The 17737-nt window shown below is 37.6% G+C and overlaps 1 protein-coding gene across 1 annotated transcript; it reads left to right on the forward strand.

The window, feature by feature from the left end:
* Positions 1-1954: 1954 nt before the first annotated feature.
* Positions 1955-15903, forward strand: lrrc8c (leucine rich repeat containing 8 VRAC subunit C). Its single transcript, XM_084128212.1, has 3 exons — positions 1955-2064; positions 6878-7019; positions 11856-15903. Exons 2-3 carry the CDS (start codon positions 6882-6884, stop codon positions 14094-14096), a joined length of 2379 nt encoding a protein of 792 aa, XP_083984338.1. The 5' UTR covers positions 1955-2064; positions 6878-6881; the 3' UTR covers positions 14097-15903.
* The last annotated feature ends 1834 nt before the right edge of the window (positions 15904-17737 follow it).

Genomic DNA, 17737 nt, shown 5'->3' on the forward strand with positions numbered 1-17737 from the left:
GTGTATATAGTATATTATATATACTATATATACTCTCTCTATATATATATATATAAATCATCTCTCTCTCTCTCTCTCTCTCTCTCTCTCTCTCTCTCTCTCTCTCTCTCTCTCTCTCTCTCTCGAGAGAGAGAGAGAGAGAGAGAGAGAGAGAGAGAGAGAGAGAGAGAGAGAGAGAGAGAGAGAGAGAGAGACACACACTGAATTGCGGAAACAAAACAAAACATTGATACATTTTTCAAAATATCTTTTGTATATATCTATGCTCCACAAGAAGAGAGAAAGTAGTTTGGAATGATGGGGTGATAAATATTGTTTTGGGGGTGAACCATCGCTTTAAAATGCACAGCATAAACCTTTTGTCACATGCAAGCACTCACGAAGATGATTCAAATAACAGGCTTTAGACTCTGAAGATCAGGATAAACGCAAACCAATCCATACATTAATGAGAACTAACAGAGAACTGAACAGTAACAAGATAATTAAATTAGACACAGGTGGTGATAATCAGTAACTAAGGAACCTAATAAGAAACGCAGACAAACAGGAACACAAAACCAAATCATACATGTTACACCTTTTACAATGGCCCTCAATTACCCAAAGCAAAAAATAATAATAATAAAATTAAATTCTCTCTGCCTTTATCCTTTATGATTTTGCAAAACCTTAGCTGGTTAAAGAAAACCCACTGCAATGTTCTAGACTGGACTTCTATGATGTAGGAGTAAAGCAACATTACAAGACTATATTTGGAATTTCCCACTTGCAAGAAATAAATCACTTTGAAACAACTATTTGGTGGGTCATGAATTCTGTCCTTGACAGGACACTCTTCTTTGAACGTTGTCTGAGCATATGCCTTTTAAAATAAATTTTAGTCATATATTTAGTCCACACTCCACATATATTCCACCACAGATCAGTAAGTTTTCTAACCCAACTCTATACTGCATTTCTAAGATACCAGTCTTTTAGCAGAGCTTATAAAATGCCAGCCTTACAGTGAAAGGCTTTTAGTTGAGGAAGACCTTTTAAAGTCTCTGCAGCCCAATGTCAAAGAGGGTTTCCGTAGAACAGTGGTTCTCAATTCCAGTCCTCGTGACCCACTGCTCTGCACATTTTGTATGTCTCCCTTATTTAACACACCTGAACCAGATCATCAGCTCATTAGGAGAGACTCCATGAACTGAACTGAGTGTGTCAGATAAGAGAGGCATACAAAATGTGCAGAGCAGTGGGTCACGAGGACTGGAATTGAGAACCACTGCTGTAGAACAAAGAGGGAGCGTGCAAGGAAGCCTGAAGCAGATGGTGCAGCCAATCAGACATGCTGTAAACATATGATCTAATGGAGACAGTGGGATGACAAAGTTAATGTCTGCTATGCTTGGTGTGGAGGAGTCTGGCAGTAGCTAGTTTTTGGACACTTGCATGATCATTGCTGTTTCCATTTCTGATATATAGGCCACTAAAAATGCATACTTTTAAAAGTTCCTTTACTCTATTTTACAATGTCTATTTTAAAAAATGAAATAAAATACATTTCAGGAATTGTTGTTCAGCAGTTCCATTGCAGGGTCATTCAATGTGGTCAGAAACCCTGTGTGAATTACAGTGTTTTACAATACCACTGCCTTGCCATATTATCTCTCCAGCCCATTCTCACAGCTTTTTGGTTAAACAAGGACCACAAACCATAAACCATCATTAACTTTAGCGTGACGCATAGGAAATGTCTTTATTTAGTTAGTTAAAATGGTGTGGAACTGGGGATGTGGAGCCGAGGAAATGTCCTTGAGAATTCCTGTAACAATGAGGTGCTGCTTTAAGTCATGGACAGATAGCGCGACATGACACACGTGAAATGTAAACGGAAAGTGAGAAAGGCGGTTCTCGGAACGCTATTGTGTCTCTCATTTTCCCCCATGTACTGAAGTCCCGCCCAGGCAGCTCAGCCTATAGCACTTGGAGGACAGAAGAGACTGAGAACCGCAGCCACAAGGACATGCTGTAGTCCCCGCTAGAATCTTCATCTAGACACCTTCAACCCATTTAAAGGTGAGAGAAAACCGGGACCGTTTGTTTCACGTCATCGGTGTTTTGCGACCAAACATTAAGATTGCAAATGTTTATGCTGAATTATTCTATCTTCGTGACGTAATTGTGGGACAGTCGTTAAGCAGTGAAACGCGCTCGGGACAGCGTTTAACTTTTCAAACCCCCTCAGTGAGGAAACGTGGTAGCAATTATTGTTCCAAAGACGTGTTGGTGGAGCGAATTTGTTGAAACTACTAAAACAGACACGTGAGACGAAAGGAAACTGAGGACCGTGAGGAAAGTGTCGATGTAGATTCATAGAATATCAATTAGAATTTTGCGTCACTGAAGTTCATCTTTGTTTAGTTTATATTTATTTTACATTAGGCTTGTTATATTAGCCTACCCATGGTAGTCATTATACAGGCCTCCATTTAAAATACTCAAAATAACTTCATGTCTCTTGAGATTTCAATCAAATGGGCGGATTTTAAATGAAATTAATATCGCATTGAATGAACGTGCACTGTTTTTGTTTTGTCCCGTGAGAGTAAATTAATGTTGTTTATTTCGGTTTCCGTAATTAGCAGTAGAGGAAATCAGCTCCAGCTATCGTTACAAAACATCTTTCTTCCGTGCTCATGCTTTTACTGCTATCTGAAAGTGAGCTCCTCTTCGTCCTGCTGCTGATGTGATTCAGTAGTGTACTGTTTTTTTCCACTACTATATTTGAGAACCACCCCATTTCCTGGCAGGAAAAGCTGCTCCAGGAGATGGTACAGCTCTGAGTTTACTCTGAGGATACTTAAAGCTAGCCTTATTAGTTTAAATAAGCAGGTCTGCAGGAACATGCATACTCCCATCCATTTATGCACTGCTTATTTCTTGTCTACCAGAACACGTTGGATTTTTCCATTCAGTCTGCCAACATTTTATTATTATCTGTCTTGTAGTGTGTGAACATTGGATATAGTTTAGCATTTAAGTCATAACATTTTATCCTTTAACATTTATTGAATATTATTGATCATTATTTGCTTGTGTGTGTGTGTGAGTGTGTCAAACCTCTGTGTGGAAAATATCTTGTACCAAATCAGCTATAGTAATCAGGAGTTCCAGATACTTGAACTGCTGCAGCTGTTCACAAATGTCCAAATATTTTGCCCTGCCTGAAGAAGGCTGCCTGTTAAAGCATGTTGCATGCAGTATCTTGTAGCCATGGGTTTCTTTTTTTTTAAAATAATGGTTTTGGTTACTCATTCTTTGCACAGTACACAAGCAGATTGCATCTAAATATGCAAGCTTTTATGTTGTCTTTTTTTCTTGAGAAATATTTATAAAAGTACAAACAGTATGTGGATACTTGTGTTTAACCTGCAGAAGACTGATTGTGTTTACTCTGATGTAAGCACCATTGAATGACTAACATTTTCAGCAAGTACACAACTTCTAGGATTTATGGTCAGCTGAGGTTGGGGTTGTCTAATTCATTTGCTGACTGTTTTGTGATGATTAAGCTACTAGAGTTGTACACTTTCCTGTAATTTTGTGTGTGCACGTTTAGCTATAGGCTACTTGTAAAGGACATTTGTGTGTGTGTGTGTGAGAATTCCCTTGACAACTGGCTTGTGAAGACACTATTTAAATAGACTCATAAATCAGTCAAATTGTGTTTAGCTTTAAATGTTAAATTTGAATATCAATATATATATATCAGTATAAGGATTAGAGTTTAGCAACAGACATTTGAAGTAGCGATGCTGGGAGCAGGGAAATCTACTTGGAGCACTTTATTTTATTAATTAAAATATCAATATTTGGCGCTGATGTTTTGTCCCACCCCTATACACAATGGTGTATTTTTAGTGTTCATTTTACTTTGGTGCAATCACATTTTGACTCTGGGGCCTTTTACAGACTGTGAAGTGTTGTCTTTGGTTTGGTCTTGCATGTAAATTATATGAGGGATGTTTTAATTTATCTGACATTTTGATGTAATTTAGGCTGCCTGACTTAAAGTGGATTTCAGGTGTGTTACATCAAGTGCAGGACTACAACATGGGTACTTGTCTGCATTTTGTGAAAGGTGCTTTGTACTCATTAATGGTGTTTAAAGTCCCCCTGTAGTGAAAATCAAGCTTTTAATGAAAATCTTTTCATTTAAACAAGCTTTTTAAAGTCAACACTTTAAAAAGTCAACACTTTATTGTATATGTATTTTTCATTGTGTGACATTGTATATGTTTACATGTTTCACAGGGCTCAGCTGAAAAAGAGATCTCGGTCTCAGTCTGGTTCCCCTGTTAAAATAAAGTTAAAATAAAATAAATAAACACCATTGCTGAGTATTTTCTCCTTAAAACGGCAGTGAACCAAAGACAGTCTCAAAAACGCGGATTGAAATCACTGGTGTTTCTTACGTCACAAGCTACCTTGTAACCATTCTGGTGGTAATCAGTAATCACGTCAACGTGTGATCAACAACGAGTGGCTCTCTGAGCTGGTGTGAGTGGAGGTGGGGATAATTTGCATATTCATAGAACCGCATATACTAAATGAGGCAAGGGTGTCAAGTTACATTTAAGCTATTTTAAGGCATGTCAATTATTTTATTTTATTTTTTCAAGGAAAAAAACATTTAAATATGTGATCAAAGGTGAGATTTAGGGAACAAATGATTGACTAAGGGGGACTTTTAGATGATGAACATGTCTAATACTACTCCCCTTCCTCGTTGCATTTTATGTTTCACTACTGTGTTTGTTGTCAATGCTCTCCATCTGTGCAGGCCTTTTATAGGTACATCAATGTAAACCCTTTTTTTTTTTTGACTGGGTGACTGCTGCAAAGTGAAGCCAATGCAGCACTAATCTCAATAATTAATAAGATCAGTGGAAAATGCATTGTGTACGGCATGATGCAAGAATTGCATCAAAATATATTAGATTAAGTCTGCTGGACTGCCTTCTTTAGGAATCAGTATGAGCGTTTTATGCTAGCCTTCATGACGGTGTCTTCAATACTTAAGATGACCTAAATTCTTATCCAGTGTCTTTCAGGATCGATAGGACATTTTTAATTGCAGCTTTTGCATTTTGTTTTGTTTTGCAATAAAACATCAAGGTATTAATATCCCAGTTAGGTACATTTAATCCAGACTAAAGAGATATTTGCTTTGTGCAATTTTATTTTGCTTATTACCTGGATTTTTGCCAAATAAATTCATGGATTTGAATTTAAATTAATTTACTAGTAGAGACCATTGATGGAAAGGACATAAAGCATAGCTCATGAATGAGCAGCCAGTTATAAGGTGTTGACCTGGACAAGTCTTTTTTTTTTATTCAGAACTATTTGATTGCTGAATGTAGCAAGTGAATCAAGAATCAACCATAGAGCCATGCAATTTCCAGACGACACATACCAGCAAGGCTGTAACCACCATAGACATTGAGGGGGACAAGTCCCCCCGCTCCCCCCAATAATTAGACATGGCTATATTGTCCCTCTCAATTCGATATTCTTGATGCTGCATGGTTACGGCCTTACATAGGCTACTAGTGATGGTTGGATTGTGGTGGGATTATCACAAAGTGAAATTATTATTGGAATATAAATTGGCTGCTTCTGTGTAAACATGTTTATTGTTGGTCTGAGAATTATTTGGCTACTGCAAAAATTTTGTAGAACAATAAAAAAATTTGAGTGGCTTTTATTCCAGTGCATACGTTTTATCAGGCCATGCATTCCCTGGGAATTAAACCCATGTCTTTTCCATCTTGCTTTACCAGTTGAGCTACAAGAACTAACTTTTTCTTTTTTTTCTTTTTTTTTCTTTTTGTACAGAATATGAGAATAATAATAACTAATTTAAAAATGCCTTTCAATCTGCTTGACACTATAATTCTGGTAGGCTGTCATTCCAGAGCTTATTTATTTTAAACATCCATCAATTTATATTTAGACTAGTGCAGTCTTGTCAAAAGTCAAAAGCCGTTTGTGTGCATGCTTTGTGAAGCGTGTCAAAGGTTTCTATTTACAATGTGTTTTTTGAAGCGTTGCACATTGTAGCCAATCACAGACATGACTGTTGAACTCATTAACACAGTGGCAAATCAGAGGATTTGTTCAAAGTTTTCACAAGAAGTGATTGACAATTTAGAATATGAATAAAATCTTTATTTTTCTTACTCCTGACAAAACACTGCAAAGTTGTCATTTCAGAGTGAAAAACGTATTTACATGCAAGACTGAAACAAAATTGCAGTGATTGATAACCTGCATTAAAGGATTAGTTCACTTCAAAATGAAAAGATTGAAACAACTTGAGGGTGAGTAAATGATGACAGAGTTTTCATTTTGAAGTGAACTAATCCTTTAAGTCCTGGAATGTAAATGCTGACTAATGAATAATGTGTTTATTTGTTCTTCATTTATTAAGTTTTTACTTAACTTTTATAGAATTGTTTACTTAATTGGAAAATATTGTAATTGAAGTCAAAACATTTTTCCATCTAGTTATTTATTAGGCCTAATCATTTAATTGAATATATATATATTTTTTTATTTTCAAATAGTTAAATAATTATAATAGTTTTTGCTATAGTGCTGACATTTTTATGAGCACTGATACAACCACTGATATTTTGGTATTGTGACAACTCTAGCTAGCATATCAGCTGTCTTTAGTGAGGATGTTTGTGCTGTAATTTGATCAATTCCGGCTGGTCATTGAAGTCATTAAGCAAAAACCTTACAGTAAACCCTACAGTATAATATGTTATTCAAAATATTCATAGCTCATAATTCATAATTATTCATTGTGCCTTTACAGGAGCATGATTCCAGTGACCGAATTCCGGCAGTTCACGGAACAGCAGCCGGCTTTCCGGGTTTTGAAGCCATGGTGGGATGTGTTCACAGACTACCTTTCTGTGGTCATGCTCATGATAGGTGTGTTTGGATGCACTCTGCAGGTAAATATTACTATTCTTCTCTTTAAACCAAATACCAAAAGAAAACTACTATTTTAATTTTTTTTATAGCTGAAAAATGAGTCTTAAAGTGGAAATGAAGCATTCAGTCAAGTTAACATTATTTAGTGAATGGATTTCAACTAAAATCTAATTATATAACAAACTCGATCAATGTAACCATTTAAAAGAAATGAATATGTTTTGTTATAGCTTTTGTAGCAAGAGCACCGCTATCTTACAGTACTACACTTGCTGTGATGTCACAGGGTTTGTTGTCTTGCTCATCAGAAACAATGGTAGAGAGACAGTTAAAGAAGACAGTGGAGGACCGATAGTGAAGGATAAAGACAGAGACCGTGAAATATGGAAACTGGACCACTATTGCATTAGTCCTGGATGTAAAAATTAGTTTTACAGTGTTAAAGCAAAGGACAAAAGAGTCCATATTCATAAACTGCCGCTGAAAGGGAGAATAGTTGCTTTGTTTCCTGATACACATTCAGATACACAAGTCCTACCACCACAAGATATCCATAGTTACACTTGGAAATACAGCATCTTGCCGAAAAGACTGTCAGAAATGAAAATGAACCACAACCATAATAAACACCCATCTGACAGCAAAATAAATATTTCTTACCGCAACTCCACGTTTACCAATCAGGACTCCATACTTTGGATAGTCTCCAAAGGTTATCCCTAATCCCGTCATCTCCCTTGCCATTTATCTTTTTTTTTTATTTTTTTTTATCCTTTTGCATTCCATGCAATAGTTTTTAACCAACCTTTTCTTCACTACTGGAGTCCTGAATTATTTCTGTTTTTATTTTTTATTTTATTTTTTAAATCAGCCCAGAATTGCCTTGCAAATAGTACTGGAGCCCTCTATTGGTCATCTTCTTGGTGACAGATATTATGACTTTATCTATTACTAGTAACAATTACAGCAGCTAAGCAGAAAAATCAAAGACCAGAATCGAAACTATAATAATCTTCATTAATCCAACAGAGCCAACCTACGGCATGATGTCACAGGTTGTAGTACTGCAAAATGGAGGTGACCTTGCTACAAAAGCTATAACAAAAATGGTTACATTTGTGTTTGTTAAATATAATTTGATTAGAGTGGAAATCTATTTATTAGATCATATTAACTTGACTGACTGCTTCATTTCCACTTTAAGCAGTACCAAAACATACAGGCCTGGTTTTACAGACAGGCCTGGGTTAAGCCTTAGTTCAATTAAGACATTTAAGTAGTTTTTATTAACATGCCTTAGAGAAAAAAAAAGCACTACTGATGTGCATCTTGAGACAAACCAATGGCACTGACATAATTTAAGATATGCCAGTGCGAGTTTCTTTCAGTTAACACGGCTCAAGCATGCATTTTAATCTGGGACTAGGTTTAAGCCTTGTCTGTGACACCGGGAGGACAGTCTTCCTTGATCAACGGCAATGGAATAATAAATGACTTCACACCATAGATGTATTTCCTCTGTGCATGAACAGCCCACTGTTGGGCAGTGCATACTGCATAAAGAAGTGGGAGTTTGCTTACGGAAAATTGCTAAATTCCAGTCACCCCACACGAAAAGATTACCCCTTCTTCCCCTCATGGTGGCCCCTCTATAAACACAAAATGACTCCTGTAGTCTAGCTGCTCGGCCTCGTAAACTAGTGGGTGGAGCTTCAAGCAGCAAGTTTGCCCTTCAGTTACAATTCCTCTAGATGATCCTGAATTATTTTTAGTTTCAACAAACAACATTAACAGGAACCCATTGTTAGGACAGGGATATCCCCCACTGTCCCTGGATGTGTGCATCAAAGAATGGCACAGCTGTATGATGAATTGCAATTTGTAAATTGCAACTGGATGTTCATGATGATCTCAGTGAGGCAGTAAAATTTTTCCTAATTAATTATTTTACTAATGCCACTGCATAATCCCATGGTTTGCTAAATGACCATGTGTGACTGGGGGCACTTTGAGTGGCCTGTAGTGCATAATGGACATTTTATTAGCCACTTGGGGCTGCTGCGCCTCACATCCATTTTAACGCAGAGAAGCCATGTTCAGAGCTGCTGATGCTTCATTAGCAGACTTTACTTTGCAGTCTGCCTTTTGTGCTTGTACTACACTATAGTGCTGTATAGAGCTCTCACAATTATCTGTCCCTCTCTTTTTAGCTGATTTTTCTCATTTCTCATTGCCTTTGCAGGCAGAAACCACATGGCAATTACCAGACAAACTAAACTGTTTTGCAGGAAAAGGGGGGAAGGGCACACATCTTGAAATGAATACAGAATGCTTTTGTTTACTGCTTTTCACTTCAAGTGAACATACTTTCTTTTCTTTATTTTTTCTGCCTAGTGTGTCCTTTGAAAATATTTAATGCAAAACTGAGTAGTTGTTGAGCACCTTTTTCTGCTAACTCAAAGGTATTTCACCTCCCTTGAGAATTCAAGTGGCCAGTGCAATGATTTCTCATTTCCTGTCTGAGTCACAACACTTATGTCATAGCACCAAAATGGTTATCTTAAAAGATATTCTCCTCATCAGATACTGTTACACTGTTCCCGGCAATCTAAAGGTGGTGTGGGATTGGAAGTTCAAACCATAAAATGAGCTTCATCTACCGTTTTACACACTGGAGGTTTATCTCTCTGATGTGTTTGAGGTTTATTAGCTTTCATCTTTATTGTTTATTTCATATCTTTATTTTTTATATTCAGGGAAAATTACTTGGGCATATTCGTATAATTAGAATGACTACATGGATGAATGCTACTTTTATGTGAAGCAAGCTCTTAATCTGTGTGTAAACTCTCAAAGGTATAGATTTTCAGGATTACCCAAAGTATGGTCCATAAACAGGGTTTACTGACTCTGGTGGGGAGCAACTTGACTGGCCTGCACAAAAACCTGACCTGAACCCCTATTGAACACCTCTCCAAGCTGTAGCAAAGTTAAAAAAACACACAGTTCACCAGAATGCTATTGTATGACATAGCATTAAGATTTGTCTACACAGAAAATACTGGAATAACAAAACCCATTAATTATAAGTGGGTATGCAATAGGGGTGTAACGGTACACAATAATGACGGTTCGGTATATACCTCGGTTTTGAAGTCACGGTTCAGTATGTCAATGGTACAGCAGGGGGAAAACAAACCCTGTTTTTTTTGTAATTAAACAATGTTTTACTGGACAAACTATGTCTGTCTTTAAATAAAAAAAGTCCTTAAATATTGGGAGGGGGCGTGGGAGATCAGCAGAAAAAAACAAAACAGAAAACAGATGTTGCGGTAGTGTTCAAGTGCGTGAATAGCGGTTGTCGTTCTGCCATTATAAAGAGGCAACAAACAACAATTCCACTGAATTGTTCTTATTCAGACTTGTCACTGTCTAAACAAGCCCAGCATATAAGTCCCCGCCATAGAAAAGCATATGGGGAGGGGGGGGGATTTAAACCAAAAAAAAAAAAGGTTTAAATAAGGGTGTGACCAAATAATTAAGAACCACTGCTGTATGGCAAGCCATGCAGGTTTATGACTTAGTTTGAAGTGCTTTATATAAAGCATATCTCATGTTTAAGAAAACTTGTATCGTACACCTATCTGGCTGCAGATCACTCTTTGTCTTTAGTTATTTTTTAGATATGTTTGCAACATCAAAGTATATAAATATTAACGATATTGTTCCATTCTAGGGGGGAACACATGGAGTTTGAAATGAAGTTCCACATGCAGCGGTTAAAACAACACTATTTATTCGGTACACATGCATACCGAACCAAAAGACCTGTTCTGAAAATGTTCAGTACAAATATGTATACCGTTACACCCCTAGTATCGACATAAATTCTGATGTCTGATGGCATTCATTATATATGAGCTAATGCTCTCGTATGATTCGGCATATCTCCTGGCGGCATTTTATAACACTATGTAGCATGGGCGTCAGAACCATTGTATATGGGTGGGACAAGACCCACCCACATTTTAAGACCAATGATATTGGACCCACTCAAATTTACCATCTCTAATTCAGCGCATATGTCTGTTCACTTTTCAGAGCGCCTTCAGTCAAATCCATTCCACTTGAGGAATGCCCTAATAAATTAAACTCCATTCCGCGTTTTAGCTATAGCATTGATTTCCACGCTGCTGCTCAAATCCATTCCACTTGGCTCATTCAAAGTCCCACCAAACCCTTACTTTTCAGGCTAGACGAGCCAATGTGCATGTGCTGTCCTAAGTGCGAGTCTCAGGTTCCTATGGGAACCGGTTCTAACATCACAGTTGTAACATGTGCAGAATGAATCTTGGCATTGTCTTGCTGAAATAAGCAGGGATGTCTCTTAAGAAAAATCAGATTGTACTAGGCTTAAATCATTTAAATATACATACAATAATATACAATATCATATATCGTAGAACATTTATATGATGTAGTAGCCTATTTGAGTTGATATTACTCTTGCCAAGCTCTGATTTCTGAGAGATGCACACATAGACGGATTTGTGCTCGTTTCATTTTTACTCTCACTCATTCACTTTACTCATTATTGCATAGAGATTTTAGATAAGGTATTTGGCTTCGGGAACACCTCTAGTCTACTCCAGTAAAAAAGGAGGATGACCCACCCACATTTTTTTCATGCTATGTAGTATTGCTCCAGAATGGCAATGTTGCATTCTCTTATTTAGTCAGATTTCAGAAATGTGCTATAAAAATGCTAAACATTTGGATAGAATATCAGCAATAGTCTAATTATGTCTTAATTTCATTGTGTTGATTCTGATAGCTACACTCTTTTATCCTTTTAGGTGATGCAAGACAAAATCATATGCCTTCCTCAAAGGACATTCTCTCCAAACCAGACCGAGCTGATGTGCCCACCACCTTCCACAAATCATGTAGCGTTAGTGCCTGTCCATGAGTTGAAAGGACTGAAGACCAACTTGGATATTCAGCAGTATAACTACATAAACCAGATGTGCTACGAAAAGGCACTGCATTGGTATGCCAAGTACTTCCCTTACCTGGTTCTCATACATACCTTAATTTTCATGGTGTGCAGCAATTTCTGGTTCAAGTTTCCTGGCTCCAGCTCTAAAATTGAGCACTTCATATCCATCCTGGGAAAGTGTTTCGACTCTCCATGGACTACCAGAGCACTGTCAGAAGTGTCTGGGGAGAATCCTGAAGAGAAGGACAAGAAGAAGAACAGTGCCAGTAGGTCAAACCTTGATACTCCGATTGGAGAGGGCAACCTGGAGAAGACTTCATCTTTAAGATCAATACCTGAAAAGATTGTCGTTGACAAGCCAGCAGCAAGTGTCCTTGACAAGAAGGAAGGAGAACAAGCCAAAGCCTTGTTTGAGAAGGTCAAAAAATTCCGCCTGCATGTGGAGGAGGGTGATATATTATATATGATGTATGTCCGTCAGACTGTTGTAAAAGTGCTCAAGTTTATCCTTATAATTGCATACAACAGTGCTCTGGTGTCAAAGGTTAGGTTCAATGTTACCTGCACTGAGAACATGCAGGACATGACAGGTTACCGGTACTTCTGTTGCAATCATACCATGGCCCACTTGTTCTCAAAGCTCTCCTACTGTTATTTGTGTTTTGTTGGTGTTTATGGACTCACATGCCTTTATACATCTTACTGGCTGTTCTATATTTCTCTCAAGGAGTATTCCTTTGAATATGTTAGGCAAGAGACTGGAATTGATGACATCCCAGATGTAAAGAACGATTTTGCTTTCATGTTGCACATGATTGATCAGTATGATCCCCTATATTCCAAGAGATTTGCAGTGTTTCTGTCAGAGGTGAGCGAAAACAAGCTGAAACAGCTCAACCTTAACCACGAGTGGACAGCTGAAAAGCTTCGGCAGAAGCTGCAAACCAACAGCAATAACAGGCTAGAACTTCAACTCTTTATGCTGTCTGGACTCCCAGATACCATCTTTGAGGTGACAGAGCTGCAGTCTTTGAAGCTTGAGATCATTAATAATGTTACCATACCAGCAGCCATTGCCCAACTAGAGGATCTCCAGGAGCTTTCGCTTTACCAGTGCTCGCTCAAGATCCACAGTGCAGCAACCTCATTCCTCAAGGAGAACTTGAAGGTGCTGCGAGTGAAGTTTGATGATGGCCGTGAACTTCCACAGTGGTTGTATGTGTTGCGGAATTTGGAAGAGCTCCATCTGATTGGCTCTTTAAGTTCTGATGCGTCAAAGAACGTAACCTTGGACTCTTTACGAGAGCTCAAAGCGCTGAAGACCCTGACACTCAAGAGCAACTTCACCAAGATCCCTCAGTCCATCGTGGATGTGGCCAGCCATCTACAACGCCTCTGTATTTGCAATGATGGCACCAAGCTGGTCATGCTTAACAACCTGAAAAAGATGGTGAATCTAATAGAACTTGAGTTGGTGCACTGCGACCTCGAACGCATACCACATGCCATTTTCAGCCTGTCTAATCTACAAATGTTGGATCTGAAGGAGAACAATCTACGCTCCATTGAAGAGATCCTCAGCTTCCAGCACCTCCGTAAACTGACCAGTCTGAAGCTTTGGCACAATGGCATCACTTTTATACCTGAACACATCAAAAAACTCGGGAGCTTGGAGCGCCTCTACTTAAGCCATAACAAGATCGAGATCCTACCTTCACACTTGTTCCTCTGCAACAAACTGCGCTACCTCGATCTTTCCTACAACGACATCCGTTTTATCCCACCGGAGATAGGCGTTCTCCAGAGCCTTCAATACTTCTCTGTTAGTTGCAACAAAATCGAAAATATTCCTGATGAGCTCTTCTTCTGTAAGAAGCTCAAGACTCTGAAGCTTGGCAGAAACACGCTGTCTGTCCTTTCACCAAAGATTTCTTTCCTAAGTGTACTGACTCACTTGGAGTTAAAGGGCAATCACTTTGAGATCTTACCAGCTGAACTTGGCTCTTGTCGCGCCTTAAAGAGCAGTGGACTTGTTGTAGAAGACGTTCTGTTTGAGACGCTGCCTTCAGACATCAAGGAGCAAATGCAAGCAGAGTGATTGCTTAGCTTTAATGCCAAATGTTGTAATCTGACTCCTTAGGAGACAAGACTCCAAGTGTTACATCCTGTAGTATGTATTGCGATCTATATGGGTGAGTACCTGCAATTTCATGTTTAAAGCTGGACTTGAGCTTAATGGTATTTTAATGCAAAAAAAGAAAATCTAAATATCTAGGGATGAACACCTTTTAATGCCTTATATTGTATATTATGAAAATGTAAAACACTTTTATCTTAATTTTCTAAGATAATGTAAATCTGTAAGTCATAAAAGACAACTTACGACAGGGATTCATTTACAGACAGTGGCATGCAATTCCATTGTATGCTTTCACTGCTTATGACTGACATTTGCTTTCATAATCCATTAAGCTTTTACAGGTCAAGTACTGTACCACATGTTTTGCACTGGAAATGGCGATATTAGAATTTGCACTGGAAACTTTACCATTCCTTTAATTTTTCTTTTTAATGTGTATATAGGACTTTGCAATGATTTGAAGTATATATGATTGGAAAATATACAGTTCATGTAATCATTCATACTAGTAGTGTTTTTTTTCCTGCATATTTACTCTAATAATTATAAAGATTTTGGAGAGAAGGATCCTTGTGCATTTGTTTCTCAGGTAGACTTCACACGTTTTTCCTTGCATCACTGTTTTAAGGTTAAAGTTTTACAGCTGTTGGTAGTGGATCCAGGGCAGATAAAGACAACTGCATTGCAGTATACATCTTATAAACTAGTGGTACCAGCTTCAACGGTCATATAGTTTTTTTTTTAAATGGTTATGTATCCTGCTGTGGTTTGCCTAGTTTAAACAATTATTCTGATTTGATATCTCCAGTGCAAGACAGAATCCAGATGCAGAAGGGATTTCTCTTACCTTATCTTGGCCTTTTGTACAAACATTTTTCTCAGAAACCAACAATGTACTCTAATAGACATTTTAATCATCATATTAGTCAACAGTATTTGTCCATCTTGTATTGTATGCTGTAATTGTAAATTTCATGCAAACTTAAGGAAAACATTTGTCAGAAACAAAGCTCAAAGATTATATGCAAATGCATTTTAAGAAATGTATTATTTTATAATGTCCTTTATGCAAAAATAAATAAATAGTCAAAGATCTCTCAAGGTGCACCAAGATAAATCAGGTAGACTTTAGTTTCCTTAGTATTTTCTCTCAGATACTTGGAGGAGATAGATTATGAGTGTCTTTAGGTCATGTACATGGCAATTACATTGTATTTGATCTGATATTGCCTTGAGAGAGGTGACTTGTCTGATGTACTGAGATCAGCATGTGGCCTTTTTCTACAGACTGCCAGTTACATTGCTATCATAAAGAGGTATTGAATCAGTGTTTCACGTGTATTACCAGTGTCTTGGAATTCATACATCTTTAGGCGCTTTAAGAAGTTAAGACTGAATACTTGAGTTACATAGCCTTTTTGTGTGTGGTTTTCATGTTGTATTTCAGTAATATTATCTACAATAGCTTTGGATCATGCATAGTATATATATATATTTTTTTTATTATTATTATTATTATTTTTTTAACAGTAGACCTGTCTATGGTTAGGAAGGTCAGTTGCTGTTCTGGTCTTGTGTCTGCATGTTAAAGGTTATAATGATGTTGATGCCAAAGTGCAAATCTGTGCATAAAATGAAGGATGTTGTTTCTTGCCATTAGATATAAGTGCTGACATAATTATTTTCCTGTTTTGTATAATTTGCATTCTACCAAAGTGTTTTTAATTTGTAAAACGGCATAAATAAAATGCATGTTTTTTTTGTCCCTTGCGTTGAGTTCAGTTAATGTTTTGTAATTCTCAAGGGAGAGTTGTCACCCAGGTGGCAGTATTGTGCAGTAAATGCAACACAGAGTCTGTGCAATGTTTAAGGATAATTTGCTGACCTCAAATGCATGCACACACCGGAAAGTCTGAAACGTTGCTGGCATTAAAAAAATGAAAATGCAAACAAGATGGCAATTTCAGAATTTAGATTTTTGGAGAGAAGGCAGTATGATGACGACATTATTCGAATAAGTCTGGGTCTTATCTGTTTAAACTCTGAAAATGAATTGTCAAATGGACAAAAAAATCCTTGAGCAGAGCAGTGTAACATTATGCCTTTAGAATAATTTGTATGTGGGTGTTGTCTCCCATCATATCTCATGTTTCAGTCACATGATCAGCGGTGATGGATATGGCTATTGATAGCTGAATCATGGCCTGGGAGAGGGAACATACTATAGCTTCAGCCACTTTCAAAGGCATTACCTCTGCCTTGCATGTGGTTATTTGATACAAATTATCATACATTTTAAGGTAAAAACAAACTCTTCTATTTACTCTTATGTTCTCCAAATTAGGCCACGTTTTTTATGCATTAGCAGAGGGCAGCTATAGCTATAACTATAAGCATACTAATTGGATACTAATATTGTTACAGCTTTCAGTTTTTTGTGGCATGTCTTCTAACTATGACTAAAGTGAACAGCGCATGCCTTTATTTAGAGCACATCTTGTATAATTACCATCCTGAAACACAACACCATGAAAAGATCAGCAGGCGGCTAAGTACTTGCACCCTAAAATAGAGAGTACAACACTATTTTTCCAACAAGATGGAGATGTTTAACTCTTGCCTGATCCCTTGTCATCACTTAGTATGCAGGATTCCATGGACCAAGGCTGCGTCCGAAATCGGAGACTCTCTTGAGTATATAGGTACTTATTTTGAATAAGTAATTACTTCACGACCACTAAAAAAGTATGTTCAATATTGAATGAATGTATGTAATATGAATGTAATCCAGATGTACTACATTCACCATGTTGCCCTTATCACGTGACCTACCAGCGTCTGTTGCGTCGCTTCACTGACATTCAAAAATCCTCTCCCGTGGCCTCATGGGATAGTAAAGTGTCCATCGTATGCACAATTCAGAATCGCGCCGGAAGAAGTAGGTCATCCGGGTATTTCGAACATACTACTTTTGTCACATACTGTTTTTCACGTACTAGGGTGAAAAAATAGGGAAGTATGTGATTTCGGATGCAGTCCAAATGTAGTAAGTCTAAGGGCCTTCAACCAGGGGGTTGCGACCCCTAAGGGGACCACGACGGTATTGCTGGGAGTGAATCAATTATTATTATTATTATTATTAATAACTTAATATTTTAGCAAGTTTTTTAGTGCAAAATAGAGTATGTTGCAATAGCAATGAGTAAGTTCATCAATCTGTTGTCTGGAAATTTTTTGCAGGTCTGTGATTCGCGTTGCATTAAGGAGTGAGAAAGTTCTGCAGCAGACCTCAAGCCTTAATAAACTTGACAAGCTTGATGACCCTGGACAGTGTGATCTTGAAAATTTACCCTGAAGAGAAGATGGCTCTCTGTTCAACCATGAAAAGGCAAGGTGCAGCAGCTGTCAAAGTGGAGCTGTGAATAGAAGCAAAAGGACACTTGCAAAGTTGTGATTAGAGGAAAACTGATTTGAATGCAAAATAAACATAAGCATAACTAACTCTAAACATAACTAAAATCTTAATTGCTGTTCCACAGTCTATCATTTTTTCACAGACAGGTCTTAGACTAAGCCAGGACTAGGCCTTAGTTAAATTA

The sequence above is a fragment of the Abramis brama genome (assembly GCF_963993115.1).
Source record: "Abramis brama genome assembly, chromosome: 11".
Classification (NCBI taxonomy): Eukaryota; Metazoa; Chordata; class Actinopteri; order Cypriniformes; family Leuciscidae; genus Abramis; species Abramis brama.